Source organism: Pipra filicauda, unplaced genomic scaffold (assembly GCF_003945595.2).
Source record: "Pipra filicauda isolate LSUMZ 115617 unplaced genomic scaffold, ASM394559v2 scaffold85_size2586006_pilon, whole genome shotgun sequence".
NCBI lineage: Eukaryota > Metazoa > Chordata > Aves > Passeriformes > Pipridae > Pipra > Pipra filicauda.
In genome coordinates this window covers 2,054,406-2,070,940 of record NW_024105042.1, presented here as the reverse complement: position 1 = coordinate 2,070,940, position 16,535 = coordinate 2,054,406, and the positions used below count along the sequence as shown (strand labels likewise).

Sequence of the window (16,535 nt, the reverse complement as noted above, 5' to 3'; positions counted from 1 at the left end):
CAAAACTGTGTGCTGGGGCTTGGCTGTTTCTGCAAGGGGCAGAGGGGATCAGTAGGTTGGGGTGGGTATCGCTGCCTTTTGGGGGGAAGTGTCACCTACCCTTCTGCTTTGGAAGGCCCCAGGGTTAGGTCTGTCCTGTTCTACACCTCTGCTGAGGACAAGGCACTGCGCCACCTTCCCAAGGCCCGCCCTGCCAGGACAGCTTGACACGTTAGTTCTCTGCAAACACCCGGGCTGGCAACAGCTCCCCTCACAATGACAGTGGCATCACTGCCCTCACCCCTACTCAGCCTGGGCTGCCCTTACTGCCTCCCCCAGTCCTTCTGTCTGCAATGACAGGGATCTCAAGAGATAATGGTTGCAGAGGAGGGAGAGCAGCTTTGGACACTACAGCTGCAGCCCAGGAAGCTTCTAACTCAGCTCAAAAGCCAGGCCAGGAATGCAGTCCTGGACCAGAGATGGTGTCTCCTTGCAGAGTCTGGCCAGCAACAATTCTGCACAGGCAAGAGAAGAACACAAGTTATTACCTCCTTAAAATTGCAAATGTGGGAACATGAGGTCAGGAGGCTTGAGGGTTGTATATGAATGATTTTATTTAAGTATGCTGGGCACCACCAGGCAACATGGTTTGGACAGTGTGCGAGGGAACAGTCAGGCAAGACCAAACGCACGCTAGACCGGATACAGCACCGTTCTGTCCAGTCACTGCAGGTTACAAAATGGAGCATTGCTGCTGCAAGGCCAGCAGAGGGGCTGGGGGGGATGGAGAGCACTGACACTGCCTGGCGCACATAGTCATGGAATCGAGAGGGGTTTGCTGCCTCCCCTCTGTGTGCTGCAGCAAACCAGCAAGAATGGAACTGATTTTCCAGCAGAAGGCTGAGCACTGATGATTCTTGCTTAAAAAACAGTCTGCTCTGATGGGGGTAGGTGAACAAGCAGCCTGGCCTCAGCTGGGAAAGATCACCACAACTGCCTGCCTACAGCCTCTCTGAGCCCACTGGTGAGCCCCAAGAATGTTGTTCCTGCAGTGGCAACCACTTGCTGCTTACATTCGTCTCAGCTGGGGCTTTACCCTCACCCCTGTGGCAGTCCTCCAGCTCTTACGCTATTTCTGTGCCCAGGAGTGACCCCAAGGTGATGTTTGGTGATGAACAGAAAGGAACTGCCACCAAGCAACTCCCGCTCCACTGCTACTGCCAGGTTCTGCAGAAAAGTAACAAGGGGGGGGGGGGAAGAGCACCGAATAATGCACAAGAAAAACCTAAAGGGGAAACAGTGGCATGCCCCAACACAAGCGGGTCTGCAGGCTGCCCATGGCTGTTAGAGCAGTAGAAGCAAAGCAGTCACCAGGTGAGCAGAAAGGCACCGCAGTGCAGCAGAAGGACAGCTTCCTGCTCACAAACCTGCCACTCACACCAACCTCCTGGTGGAGCTAATTGTCCTCTCCTTTGGTTCACTCCTAGAGAACAGCGAGGGGGGGTGGTGCAGGGCTGGCCGTTCCGCTAAGCGTGTGTGCGGTGCGCAGTGCGAACATCGAACACCTGGGTGACAGGTGTTTAAAGAAGACCCAAAGCATAATTCCCAGGTGCTGTGGTCAGTATTTGAGATAACCTCAGACATTTCAATAAATAAAACAATTTTTACATTACAATGCACCTTCCCAATTATTATTTTGCCCCAGAATGGATAAAGTACACAAGAGTTATGCCTGGCTGTGAATACATGCTCCCTTTGCCCTGACATGGCAGGAAGGAGGGAAACAGCCTCAACTCTTACAAAGAACACGAGAAGTCAGCACTGTAAATCTTGGCAGGTTGAGGGGGAACACACAAGTGCCTTCACGCCCATTCCGGGGCACTTGCTTCCAGAGGAGAAAAGGTATTTAAAACAAGATACGAGAGAATAACCGTCTAGTACAACGATAGCTGATTAGATTTGCTTTGTTCTACTCCATGCAATACAAACTAAGTCCTATCGCCAACTTCTCCAGCTGTGGTGCAGACCCCACATCAGGCTAAGAAGTTACACACGCATACACGCACTCACACACCAAAAACAGTGGGGGCAAATGGGCTTAACTGTTGAGAATGTGCTTTCTCTTAATAAAAAATATATTAAAAACAATTTCAAAAACCTACTGATGGAGAAGACACTGCTAAAGAAGGAAGTAGCTATGGGGTCTCAGCTGTGTGTTTCCAGACAATCCAGGCATTGCAGTTAGGCTGACTAAAGCCTGCACGAGCAGTCTGCAGTGGTTGGCTCCCTTCTGGCTTGCCAGGCAGTTTCTATGAGCTGTTCCCTTTGTTTTTGCTTGTTTGTTTTACAGTGACAGATGTGACTGTGATACGGAAAATAAAGGACTGACATGAAAAAGGAATGGGCCGTCCTGGAGAAATTCAGATTGGTACTTTCTCCTTTCCATTAGAAAAAAAAAAAAAAAAACAACAAAAAAAAATAAAATAAAAAAGTTAGTAGTACTAATACAACCCTCCTGCTGCTGTCGTCTTTGCTCAGTGACATCGGGGCATGCTGGCGCACACACACACACACAGGCAGCTCTCAGACACTCAGACTCAGAAAAGCGAGTTTAAGTGAGTCTTCGGAGGAGACTGAGGACAGGTCCCAGGGCTAGAAGGTTTTTCGGTGGATGGCACGAGCTCCATCTTCTTCATATTCCTTTTTCGAAACCCACATTTTCTTAAAGGTGTCCAGAGAGGCCAGGATAGAGCCACTGGGGAGAGACAGGCATGCTATGGGTTAGAGGAAAACTTTGGGGGCACTCTCATCATATCTCTGCAGAGATGGACTGTTTCTATCATGACACTTGCCCATGTGAGAAAGGTGCTGAGGCTCACAGTTACCTGTGACAGAAACGCTCTCTGCCGTCACTCCCTCTCCTTCTATCGGCAAACGTGCTGGCACTACAGAGCCTGGCACTAGCTGCCCCCTCCCACACGACCTGCTGACTGCTGCTCCAGGAACACACTGAGAATCACCCAGCTGAGCAACAAAACCCTCCTGACACACAGCACCAGGAGGGACAACAGCATCGGAGACAATGGGCTGCCTCTCCCCAGTCCCCTCCCACAGCAAGACATGTTGCTGTGCAGTACATACCCAATCCATGTGGAATACAATCTCTCCTGAGGAGCCGATATCTGGGAGAAAGAGAGAATCAGTCAGTACCTTCCTGAGCTCCAGTCTACTCTCCCTGACCCACTGCCCCTACTTCGCTCCAGCTAACGCCTGGCAAACACAGATATGATCTCTCCCAACAGAAAGACACCTGGGCAGTCCCCCCAAAACAGCCATTGTGGTCCAGGATCCTGGACAGGGGTCATGTTGTCAGAGAAGCCATCTACTCAGAGATGAAACCAAACTGGTTTTCATCACAACAGCAAATTGGTGGGCTGTCCCAGTCAAGTCATTTCTGGTTTGAAGCAAATGGCAGCTGCACTCTCAACAAGGTTCTTTCAAGGTCACAGAACAACACAGGTAGTAAGTGTTAAACACAAGAGATTGCTCCTACCCTTATTTTGACGTCCTTCGGAGCTAGTTTCTTCACTTCACTCAACAGCCTGTCACCAAAGCCTACACAAGACAAAATGTGTAATGTGAGCACCTCAGCAAAATCCCAGATTCCATCCACTAACAACGTGGACATGTCCTGTGTAGCCCTGTTCAAATATCCCACTCCAGATCTTACAGAGAGACTAAGTTTGGGGAGGCACATAACACAGCCAGTGAGAGAATGGGATTTTGTCTCACTGAGATGTCAAACACTGGCACAACAGGCTCTCCCTCAGCAGCAACTTGAGTCAAGCAAACCAGGTTTTTAGCTAGGACCTCTTCCTTCCCTAGGCATTCCTCCTCTGTACAGCCCATTTTTACAGGGGGTTGAATGGGAAGACCAGGACCTATTTGGAGATGTCAACCTGTGGATAACAGACTGATGAGTTCTAGCAGAGGGTTATCTTCAGGTCAGTGAGTACCAGCTGAGCCCTGAGGGGATGGGTAGAAACCTTTCTGCACACACAAAGCCGACACTTCATGCAGGACCAGGACTGTTGGACTCTTTCACACACTACAGACCTAAAGGAACCTTAGGAGATGCAAGAGCCTTTCAGGTACCTGGCCTCAAATATCGTGAGCTACAGCAAAAGGAATGAACACAGCTATTCAGTCCTGACACAGGCAGAAACGTTGAAGAAAACAATAAAAGCTCTTAAGTCCAGGAAGTGATGTGTGAGGGCAGAGGTGTCTAGCATACCCAGAAGACTGTGATGAGGACTCAGAAAAATCAGGCAGTAACTGCCCCAAGAGAGCAGAGTTCCCACAGTCCTCACCCCACAGGTCAAGTTGGGTGATCTGGGTTATCTTCCCAGTTTCACATGAGAAGAAAGCAAGAGATCATGTATGGCACAGCCCACAGAAAGAGAAGAGGCAGGAACCTTTGAAAAGCGTGGATCCTCCAGACAGCACAATGTTGGAGAACAGCGTTCGCCTCAGGTCCATGTCTGACTTTTGAATGGCAAAAACAAGCACTTCATGGAGTCCTTCACATTCCTCCCCTATCAGGTCTGGCCGGAATAGGAGCTCTGGGGCTCGGAAACGGGCAGGGCCAATCTGCAAGAGAAGTTAGCACAGAGGGAAGAGAGTAATGTGGCTGTTCACTGCCTACAGTTGGGCCTGCCTTTCTTAGGTGAAACTTCAGAGTAATGAAGTCTCCTGGACATTCATGCTGCATCACTAGAACCCAAGTGAATGCCAATACTGCTCCTACAAAGGGCACCATTTGCATTCTGTAGATGAAAGAGACAAAGAAGCTTGCTGAGCTCTATACAGTAGGTCACTAACAAAAAGGGAGCAAATCCAGCCCTGGTACTGGAGGTAAGACCTGTATTTCCTCTCCTTCAACTATTCTATAGTGGGCTCAGTCTTCTGAGGAATATTCCTAACTCACTAATCAAAGCAACTGTTCCTGCACAGAAAACAATTCTAGGCAGGGCAAAAGCCACAAATAAAACCACTGCTGAATTTAGTGAGCTGACAACCACCCACACTCCACAAATGATCTGCATAAAGTTTTGCTAGATCAGAGCCTGCACTCAAACAGCTCATGGTCATGCTGCATCCTTACCCAGGACTTCCAGAAGTTGTTAAGGTTTCTCATAATGTTTTCTTTCCCTAAAAATTCTAGTGTCCAGTTCAACAGCCCAGGATGAGTTCTGGTCTTTTAAAGTTATCCCCTGCCACCTAACACCACATGAAATTTCCCATCACTAGGTAGAAGGCTGCTCTGGAAACCCTGTGCTTCACATGAGGAATTCTCCAGGGTGGTCCTTACAAACCTCAATAGTGCTTCCATCTGGCAGATAGTACTGAGCCTTCTCAGTCTCCAGAGTCTCATCCTTCTGCGGGTTTATTGACAGGTAGCAGGCACGCTGGAGAGGAAACAGTCAGGGAGAGGGAGATGATAACCCATATACCTCTGGTAAAATATTTTTCTCACTAATAATCAAAATCCATGTATCCCTTTGGGGAGACCAATTTTAACAGTATTTTGTGTCGAAGAACTGACATCAGGTAAAATACCTTGCAATATCCCAGTCGTGGTCCCTACCTGCCACAGATTTTGCAGACCCTTGCCCTGAAGGGTAAACAAACGCTAGTGAAAGACATCAAACCCAGAGAAACTGCAGCACAGATAAACGCAAAATGGATTCTAAACCACCAGCCCATCTTCACCTTCATGTTAACAGCCCCTCAATAGTGATTAATGTGACCTTGACTATAACTCACCCAGAATACAGGATGGCTGAGGTTGCAAGGGACATCTGCAGGTCATCCTGTCCAGTCACCTTGTTCAAGAAAGGTCCCCTACAGCTGGCTGTCTGGGACCACATCCAGGTGGCTTTTTAACATCACAAAGGATGGAGACTCCACAACCCTCTGGACAACCTGTGCCAGCACTTGATTACCCTCACACTAAAAAAGTTTATGTTCAGACAGAACCTCCTGTGCTTCAGTTTGTGCATCTTGTCCTATTACTGGACATCACTGAAACGAGCCTGGCTCTGTTTTCTCTGCAGCCTCCCTTCAGACATTTATATACATTGATGAGACACTCCCCAACCATCTCTTCTCATGGTTCAACAGTCCAAGCTCTCTCATCCTTTCTACATACAACAGATGTTCCAGTCCTTTAATCATCTTAGTGACCCTAGACTCCCCCAGGTAGATAATGGAGTTAGGTGCAGAGCTCAGTAGGCTGGCACTTCCCGCCAGATTCCACAAGCCACAACTTCCCTTGAGAAGAAATACCCGCTTGGATAAAGAGAAACAAGACAGGGCATCACCTCCTTGATGGTCTTGACAATCTCAAACTCAGAGGTGGTATGGAAGTCATAGCCTTCCTTCCGGAGATAGAGGCGCAGGAAGCGTGAGACATCGCGGCCAGCGATGTCAATCCGCATGATGGAGTGGGGCATGGCAAAGCCTTCGTAGATGGGAACCGCGTGAGTAACGCCATCCCCGGAGTCCAGCACCACTCCTGTGGTCCTCCCGGTCGCGTAGCTACACAGGGACAAAGAGTCAAGTCAGAACAAGCAACTCAAAGTGAGCCCAAGCACGCAGCACATCCACACTCAACTCAGGGAGCAGAGATTTCACATGAACAGAGGCTAAAAAAACCATCAAAAACTGAGGTCTCATCACAGTTCAGCAAATTCCCGAAAACTCTTCATTACAGAAACTGAGTTTCAGTTCTTACATGAAAAGGGGACAAGTCAGACATCAGTGAGATCTTCTACGGGTTTTTTTTGGTTTGTGAAAGAATGGATTTCACAGCAACATTCCACAAATACAAATCGAAGACGAAAGACACTTACAGGCTAAGCACAGCTTGCATGGAGATGAACAGTGCTGGCACATTGAAGGTCTCAAAAAACACCTCAGCAGCACGCTCTCTGTTCTTGCGCGGGTTTAGGGGGGCTTCCGTCAGCAGCACAGGATGCTGGCAAAGAGAAGGAGGAGTTGTGCTGCAATAACCAGGAGGCAGCTAGGGGTGTGTCCTGAAAATTTCTGCTTATTTATTCACTTTTGGAACCACTGGTGCAAGAGGACAAGTAGAAAGGAATCATTTCAGCTACTGAGCTGTATTAGACTGTGAATAATCTCGATTAGGTTGGAAGACCAGCAGGGTTCTGGTCTAATTAAGAAGCGCTAGGAATCATACTCTGTGAGTAACTCTGCCCCATGACGGACGAACAAGACTCTCAGTGGCAGAAGTCAGTCAGATTAGCCGAAATACACAGACCCTAAGAAAGGGTGAAGGCACATGGTCTTAGTACGAGCAGACAGAAATATTCCTACTCCACTTATACAAAATCATGTCACTGCTGAGTGGATATGCCTGATGTGCAGGCAGAACAGGAAAGGTTAGAAGCACTTGGCCTAGAGCACAATCATTAGAGAGTGTGAATAGAAAATGTGAAAGGTAGATTTTCAGTCAGGCCAGAACATCATATCAGGAGAGGAATTCTGCTTGGAACTTCTTGTGCAGCATCGCCTGAGAGGTGAAAGAACCTAATTTAATGACAGACACACATTTAGAGAGAAGGGCAAAGGAAAAGTCCCAGAGTTCCAAGGCTCCTGGTGTTACATATGCACTGAATGACACGTGTGCCGTTACATAATGAGGTCTCTCACCTCCTCTGAGAACGTCTGAAGCTGGTCTTTAGAATACACATACTGCCAGATGCGCTCCATGTCATTCCAGTCCTTCACTATGCCATGCTCCATCGGGTATCGGATCGCAAGGAGACCTCTGTGCTCCTGAGCAAACAGAAAGGACAAGAGAACATCAAGAAACTCAGTCACATTTCTGAGCCCTGTGACTATGATTTAATGTCAGACCAACTTGAGTTTGCATTCCACTACAAAATAACTTATCTCTATCATACAGGGAAAAACCTGAAAATTAATCACAAACATCTCTCCCAGAGAAGTATTCACAAGATCGGACAAGGCCTTTTTATACCAAGTAGAAAAGTCTGACATTTGCAGAGCACATTCCATCCTAACACTTTTCAAGCCAACACACAGACACCTATCAAATGGTGGTACTGGGGAATGCAGTTCAGAGGGCTCACAAGAAGTGTGAGACCGTATGACTATGTGCTGACAGAAACAGAACTGTGGAAAGCAAGCTTTGTGTCCACACCAAGGAGATAAAGGCAATCAAGTAGGGTCCATTTCTAAAGTTCCCAGTCAAAAAGATGGGGATGTAATGATACAGACCTAGAAGTAGCCTAGAAAAAAAAAAAAAGACAGATATAGAAGGTCTTGGGAACGAGGTCTGTGGTCAGCAGATTGGCACAAGAATTTCATGAAGCTTCCCACTTCACCTTGGACACACTTAGAAGTGACAATCTGTTCTGTTCTTCAGGTCTAACACTGATACCATGGAACCACAACCCCTCCTTACAGCATCATACAGAGATATATGGAGAAGTAGAGTGTACAGGTGTTCTTACCTCTGCCTTTGGACCAATGAAAATGTCCCCTTCTAAAGCACCAGCCATAACACGAACGTGCTTTGGTCTGCCCACACTGGAACAGAGACAAGAGTATAAATGTTTCTACGGAGGGCTCAGATGCACCAAAGCATTATGTACTCTGTGTTCCTCTTTGTCCTAACCACACTCTCTAAAGCAATGGGTGGGTCTGGGGGCACTACCAGGTGCAGATAAACCCAGGTTTGCTCAAAGCTAATCTCAGAATCAGAGGTGAAGAGAACAGATTGTAGAGAGTTTAGAATTGGTGGGACACAAGCCATCTGAGTCTGGCCACATTTTCGTTGATGACTCAGGATTTACCTGTTCCAATGGCTAGACTGAGCAATTGTCTGAGCTGACAGATCCACATGGAACTGCCTGATCTCAGGCAGGCTTCTGAGATTAGACATTTCTGGTCCCATACCCCACCACCTCCTACAGATCACACTGCTTAGAAAACAAACTAAAAATTACTCATTAAAAATCTACTCCACTGAAAATAAAAGCCAGTGACTAATTAGAGTTCTTGATCCTGCAGTCTTCATCCTGGCAAAACTCTCAGAAAACTTCCAAGGAAGTCTGTCAGGAATCAAGATACTGGACCACCAAAGAAATATAGAGGTCTTCACACCTCTCATCCCAGCTCTGACTTTTTCCAGGTCCTTTTCCTTATGTCTACAGTCTAAAGAACCCTACAGGTTTGGTTGTGTGTTGAACCTGACAAAGTGATGTCATCTTTTATGGTGTGTGTCCCCCCCCAAAAATCTCAAAGTACTTAACAGCAGAGATCTCCTCTCGCTGATGCTTCTTTGCAGCAGGCAGAAAAGAATAATTCATTTCTCCAATTACAAAACTGGACCATTCTTCCACTCTATGTATCAGAAAATTGGTACACAGTACTAAGAACTTACCAAGACCAGTAGAATACTTACTAGTTGGGAAAGCAGTATTTTGGTATTTGATCGCCTGCAAAACCTGCTTTAATCACACCCGAGCCCTGTGGGAGCAAGAGACAAATGCATGAGCTTATCATTCACTCCATCATCCTCATAAGTTTAGAGGAGTAGCAAAGTACATCAGCACTGCCAGATCCCTTCCTTTCTACTTGGAATAAAGCTCCCTAGGGACTGACTCTTTGGGCAGGGTTGGGGATGGGAAGTGGCAGCTTGGCCACTGGAGGGGGGTGACAGGCAGCAACACATCACACAATATCAGCACAATCACCTGGGCCCTGGCACTGCTCCATGAGCACACCCAGACACTGCTCTGTACAGACCAGTATCCTTCTACCCAGTGCTACTGTGAGAAACACAGGAGGCTGAATCTATGCTCCACAGTTTTCTATCAATCTCAGATACTCTCTGGGTGGAGGAGAGTACTCCAGAAAGCCAGGGAAGTGCAACTGAACCCTGCCAGCTTCAGGGGGTATTGGGAGGATGATGGCTACAGGCCTCTCAGAAGTAAATTTGGAAAGGATGGAGGGAAGGTGGATAAAGTCAGAGAAGGGAGCAGGAAAGGACTGTGGGAAACAGTTTGAGTGGAGACTATGGAAAAGAAGATCAAGTGGTACTAAGGAGGCAGGCCACAGAAATGTGGTTAGAAAAGACACTGGAAACCAACCAGCCTGGTGTCTGGAAAGGACAAAGGTGTTGGTCAGACTGCAAAGGAAAAGGCTGGAGGTAGGAAATGCAGCTGATGGAATATGGCTTGTTCAAAAGGAATAAGGAAAAAGAGATGAGGTATGGCAGTCAGTAAGGCACAAATCCAAAGAGCCTTCTACAACATTCAAAGCAGCAAACACAGTGGGTAAAACCAGCCACAGCGAGGCCCTGGCAGGGAGTCAGTGCCAGGCATCTGGCCCTGCAGCTCCCGTCCCTGTCCGGAAGCACCCTGGAAACCCCATCATCAACTTGGATCTGTGCTGACTCCTTCCCCTCCTCCATTTCCTCTCCCTGCACAAGGGAATGACATCTTGAAACAATGAGCAGCTTGCAGGAACACCCAAGTTTGGTAAGGAGCAGATTTTCATAGGATCTCCTCGGATAAGCCATTTCACTGTTAATCCCAGACTACCATGGCAGCAAGCTCTTCTGCAGAAAGAGAAGCAATTCTGCTTTACCCCATACTGGGAGCAAAGTGTGTGAGTTTGCACTGAAAGCTGTGACCTGTGAAGTGCCTGTTCACTCTCAAGGATTCTGCAGCAGGACTGCTCTGTTTTTGAGGCCAAAAAAAGACATTTTGGCTGCCTCAGAGCATTTTAAAATGAGTGGTAACACAGCTCCTCTGTAGCTTTCTGCTTCTCACCACCTCTGCGTGGGTCAGGAGGCTGAGGCCACATGAGTTGCTCAGGGCTCTGCAAGTCAAGCCCTGGCTGCAGCGGTTCCGCCATCCCAGTGCCAGAGGTTACCAGCCAGAGCAGGCTCAGCAGAAAGGAATGTGGGGTGTCCCCAGCCTCTCCTGTTCACAGTCCAGCGCCTTCTTGCCAAGCTACTTCCATCAGCATTTTCAGCCGGGAAGCCGGGCTCTGCACGGAGCCATGTGTGCTCTGTCACATGAGCCAGGGCGCTCCTGCCTTGAAACCGCCAGAGTCAGGTTTGCCAGGACACATCTGTAGGAGATGAGTGTCAGGAACACTCTGCAGACCAGACCTAGCTAGTTATAAAGCATATGGAAGGTAGATTGCTTGAAATCTCGTCTCTTGATAAACACCTGCACCCAAACTGGCTCCAGGAGCACACTCAAGCCGGCATCTGGGCAGGACTGCTCCCTCTTGGCAAGAGGGACTCAGCTCCAGTTGCATCCCAAGGTCTGTACTAACTGATACCAGTGTCAAACTGGCCTGTAAAGTGTTAAAAAGAGTTCCCCTGAGACAGACTCTCTTCTGGCTACTCCCTTCAAAGTGAAGCAAGGAATAAAACAAAACCACTGCTTTCATTTTTCTTATCACAGCTTATAAACAACTCTCTACCTGGGAAAGAGTACCATACTTTGTCGAGTCTCAGAGCAAACAAGCTGAATGCAATAACTTAACCACATCAGAATATTGCACTTCTTGAATATTTTATTCAAGATAATGACTGATCTTGCTGCCAGCACAGTCTGCTGCTGGGAACTGGTTTCAGGAGAACAATGATGCTCCTATTTTAATTTAGAGATTAAAACTTCCTTATGCTGGACCAAAAATTACCCAGCACGTCCTGCTGAGATTCCCAGCAAGTTATGTATTTTAAGATTTACATACTGAAGTTCAAAGTTAACTGAATGTGCCGGTAGTTCAGAACTCCTACTTGGAGTCAAAAACAAGTGACTGCTTTGAATGTGGTACGATGGGGCTTCAACACAGTTGTGCTTCCAAGTGCCTGGGAATAAACCAAGCACAGCTGTTTGCTATCTCCACACTACAAAGACCTGACAGCACTTTCTGACCTATTCAATTTTTCTTGAAAACGTTTTACTTCTTTGCAGATACGAGTGCACTGAGTAAATGTGTTTATTATAGACCTGTTTGAGATTCCTACACAATATGAAGAAAACATTTAAATTTTGAAATAACCCTGATTCAGAAAGTTTAAAGACCTGTTTTTCCATTTTTGTTTCAGATAAGAAAAAACCCATGCATCTTCCCTTCTGCTACAAACTCTGATTTACTAGAACTTAAAAGAAAATTTACAAGTTTATATGCTTCCACCAGTAACTATCCTGCCTGAGCTTTCATCCAATTTTTTACTATTTATTTTTTTACTTTAATATGAGCAAAAGAATAAAAGAAGAAAAACTAAATGTAAAATGTAAAGGTCAAGGAAGATAAATTCATGGAAAATTCTTGTGAGTACCATGAAGTAACTGAACATGCCTCATCCTCTGGCTCTGTAGCCAGTCAGTTTATGGATACATTCATCTTGATGCATGAATTTAAACAGAAATCACCAAGAGTCAATCTGCTGCATAGCACTTTCTACGGAGAGTGCACATTTATATTGTCATAGAACTCTTTTATTAGATACAGATTTTGTAAGATCAAGAACAAACCAAAGACACAACAGCCCTTACTGACAGCTCAGCCGCTTAAATGCCACCACTTAGACTATAAAGCCAAATTTTATCCTCTTTTTATGAAACGAGGGATAATTTCACAGAGGTCAAGGAATCTGCGCTTTCTAAGGCCACCTTTGAACTATCTACATGTGCATAAGGTTCAGCAGGGCTCCCAAATCACACAGAGAGAGCTTCTGGGACTGCAAGACGAACACAACTCTCAAGAATTAGACAATGAAGAGCATTAAGGTTGTGCTGAGGTACAGCTCCAACCTCTCACTGTTACATTACAAAACTCTCCCTGCTGAAAACCAGAGCACTGTTTGGTAAAGGGAAGGGAAAAAATCCTTGTTGAGTTTTTAGCTACATCCTTTAATGGCCTTTTGGAACACACAGATACTAGAGCACAGCCGGGACTAGAGGGGGTCGAGCTCGTTCACCGGCTCACTATCTCATTTACCCCTTCCTACCCTGCCACACACACCTCTCTGAGGAAAAGCAGCAATGGAACAGCCGTGGGAACGGCAGTACCTGCTCTGTGCAGCTCCACTTCCCATCCTGCCTGAACTCCAAAGAGTACCAAAAATGCAGAGTCACCACGAGGCCCCTCTGCCCACGGCCTGCAAGTGTTTGAGGCAGATGTCACAACAACTGCTCCATTCTACTGCTTGTGCAGGGAGGGGAAGGGAGGGAGCTCGCTTATCAGAGAGGCAAGAGGAAGAATTGGCTTTTATAAGACCAGCTGATAAAATGAGAAAAGACACAGAGTCAGCTGCTGGCACATGAGCCCTTCTTCAGCTCTGATGCAGGGGTGGCAATCATTGTGCTAAGTAAGCGGACATGCTGAAATTAGATACAGGCTGTTACTGTGTGACCGTAGCTCCACAAACTCATCCTCACAGCACCAGAAGGCCAAGAAATAACTTTAATGGTCAGCTAATCACTCGACAACACAGCAGGATCGGTGCTGCTCCAGTCATTTCTAAGAAAAATCAACCTAACACACTCTTTAATATCCTCAATAAAGGAGATACATGTTTTCCTCAACATGGTCAATTATACTGCTTAATCTCATTTTCCATTAGATGCTTTCCTTCAGTGTCTAACCTAAATCTCTCTGTTGTGATTCCAGGGAAAGAAACAACGCCAAAACTGTATCAGAGAGCTCAATGCGTTTCCTTCAGTGTCTAACCTAAATCTCTCTGTTGTGATTCCAGGGAAAGAAACAACGCCAAAACTGTATCAGAGAGCTCAATGCGTAGAGAGGAAACTGGGATCAATAATAAAGAAGGCGTCAGAAGAATAACTGGCTTGATCTGAGAACACCTACAATCACTCACTTTATGGGGACATAAAGCAATAAATTGAGAAGTGTCAGGCTAGCAGATCCACATGTCATACAGCAAAAAGATTCAGCAGAAATTAAGCTTTTGGAGAAAGAACGGAGCACAATACTGACCCTTCAAAACAACAAAATCTGAATCCCTGGCAGTAGAGGTCAGAAGGGAGGAGCATGGATTTGTGACTCACTACATTGGAGGAGGTTCCCTCCAAGATACGCCCTCCCACCCTTTCCTGGATGGTCCTTCCTCCTGGGAGGCCAGCTTGGATGAGGCAAATCAGAACTGGACCCAGAAGTACCAGGCATGGAATCACTGTCATTCATCTCCAGCCGAGCTATTGCCCACACAGGTGCATGTCTGCTTTGTGCTGAGCAGTATCATCAGCTTGGAGCAGCCATCTGCAACACCACACCACGCTGTCAAACTACAGCTGATGCAATCTGTGCTGGGAGCAGATCCTTCAGGAGCACGGAAATCCAGGCCTTGGGAGCGGCACTCCCTTGCTGTGACCGCCGTGCTGGATGCACTGGAGGAAGTGCAGTACTGGGGGTGTATTCCCCTCCGCTGGGGCTGTGATGGGGACCTGGATGCAGGGCTCCACGCCCCGCACGGGCCGCGGGAGGAGCGGGGACCCCCAGAGCGCGTGGGGGTCCACCCAAGGCCTGACAGGAGCCCGCTGGACCCCCGGCCATATCCCGCCGCAGAGCACGCCGGGAGTGCGGCCACAGCCTGGCCGAGCACCCCCATTGTCCCCCCGGCACAAAGAGCGGCGGGGCGGGGCCGGGGCAGCCCCGCGTGACTGACAGCCCCCACTGCCAATGAGCGCAGGTGCTGCCGCGGCGGTCCCGCCCCGCTCCAGCAGGTACCAGCGGGTCGCCCCGCTGACTGACAGCCGCCGCAGCCAATGGGGGCGCGCCGCCCCTCCCCGCCAGTGGTAGCCCGGCGGTGGCGGGGGCTGCGCCCCCCAACGCGGGGCAGCGGCCCCCGCCGCGGGTGAGTGGCAGCCGCCCCAGCCAATCGCGGCGCGCCGAGGCGCGGCGGCCCCGCCCCCCGAGGACGCCGTGCGGCGCTCTGCGAGGGCCAGAGGCGGCGGCCGGGCCGGCCGGGGGGGGGGAGGCGGCGGGCGGGGCGCGGCAAGCCCCGATGACAAAGGGATTGCGGGCCCTCCCCGGGAAAAACAAAAAAAACAAACAACACAAGAATGTAAGAAGATAGAGAAAAAAAAAATAAAAACAAACAAAAAAAAAAAGAACTTAAACAGACCAAAAGGAACAAGAGAAACGAAGAGGCAGAGGAACAGAAAGAAGAAAGCCCCCCCCTCCCGTGACGCGCGGGCGGCTGCACTCACGTTGTCTATCACGACGGGCTGGTTTGCTATCACGTCGTAGGACTCCATGGCGAGGACCCGCCGCAGCCGCCCGTCAGGGAGCAACAGCCCAGCCCTCGGCGGCGCATGCGCGGAGCGGGGGCGCGGCGCCGCCTGGGTGATGTATTCCCGCGGCCGCGGCGCCTGCCGGGAGTTGTAGTCCGGCGCAAAGTGACGCTCGGTGAGGCGACATTCCTGTCGCGGAGCATGCCGGGCGTTGTAGTCCGGCGCCGGGAGAGGGGCGCGCCGGGAGGCGGAGTTCTGAAAAAGGAAGTGCTTCGGACACATCCACGGCCGGGAAACCGGTGGATGTTGCGGTCCAAGGGGGAACTGGGCACTTCCACCAAAAACGCTACATCACAATTGGCGGGTTTCCACCTAATAGATTTTTGCACGCTAATTTTTTCTAATAAGAAGGGAGAAAAAGGTGATCCCATCAACTTCTGGAGAGGGCATCTATGACTAAGGAAAGTGTTTTATTGTCTCATCATTTCATGGGATTATCTCTACAAATTGCTGGTCCTAACACATCTGTTGCTTCCGAGAAATGCCTGTTTCTCTGCATTTTTGAGGCACGGCAACCACAAAAGAAGTGCTGGCATAAAGGATACACATCACAGGTATTTTGGTGGTGAACAATGTGTTTCCTCTTGTTTTCCATTGGCTACATGTTCTAAAAGCACTTGAAATGATCGATGACTGAAACGTGAGGTCTTGAAATTAATTAAAATGAACTTCCATGTCAGTGAGTGCACCTGAAGGCTGATTCAGAACTCACCTGTCCTGTCCCACATCTCTCCTGCAGATATGGACTTTTCTCCTGTCGTTCCTGCCTTTAGCCCAAGCAGACAATCACAGAATTACAGAATAGGCCAACTTGGAAGGAACCCACAAGCATCGTCGAGTTCAACTCCTGGCCCTGTACAGGACCATTCCCAAGAGTCGCACCATGTGCCCGAGAGTTATTATCCAAGTGCTTTTTGAACTCTGTCAGGCTTGGTGCTGTGACCACTTCCCTGGGGAGCCTGTTCCAGCACCCAACAATGCTCTGGATGAAGAACCTTTTTCTGATATCTCCCTGAGGCAATTTCAGGCCATTCCCTCAGATCCTGTCAGTGATCACCACAGAGAAGAGATCAGTGTCTGCTCCCCCTCTTCCCCTCATGAGGAACTTGGAGACTGCAATGAGGTCTCCCCTCAGTCTCCTCTTCTCCAGGCTGAGAGTCTAAT

At 48.4% G+C, this 16,535-nt stretch overlaps 1 protein-coding gene across 1 annotated transcript; it reads right to left on the bottom strand.

The window, feature by feature from the left end:
• Positions 1-573: 573 nt before the first annotated feature.
• ACTR1A (actin related protein 1A) lies at positions 574-15,424 on the bottom strand. Its single transcript, XM_027738622.2, has 11 exons — positions 15,288-15,424; positions 9,494-9,558; positions 8,541-8,616; positions 7,714-7,839; positions 6,894-7,018; positions 6,363-6,579; positions 5,355-5,447; positions 4,455-4,629; positions 3,533-3,594; positions 3,121-3,161; positions 574-2,734 (listed from the first exon to the last, which is right to left on the bottom strand). Exons 1-11 carry the CDS (start codon positions 15,333-15,335, stop codon positions 2,632-2,634), a joined length of 1,131 nt encoding a protein of 376 aa, XP_027594423.1. The 5' UTR covers positions 15,336-15,424; the 3' UTR covers positions 574-2,631.
• Positions 15,425-16,535: the final 1,111 nt, after the last annotated feature.

Coding starts and splice junctions, on each gene's coding strand:
- ACTR1A (XM_027738622.2), bottom strand. CDS start 15,335: ATGGAGTCCTACGACGTGATAGCAAACCAGCCCGTCGTGATAGACAAC. Junction 3,595..4,454: donor AGGATCCACGCTTTTCAAAG/GTTCCTGCCTCT, acceptor TGTCTTGTGTAG/GCTTTGGTGACAGGCTGTTG. Junction 2,735..3,120: donor TTGTATTCCACATGGATTGG/GTATGTACTGCA, acceptor GTCTCTCCCCAG/TGGCTCTATCCTGGCCTCTC.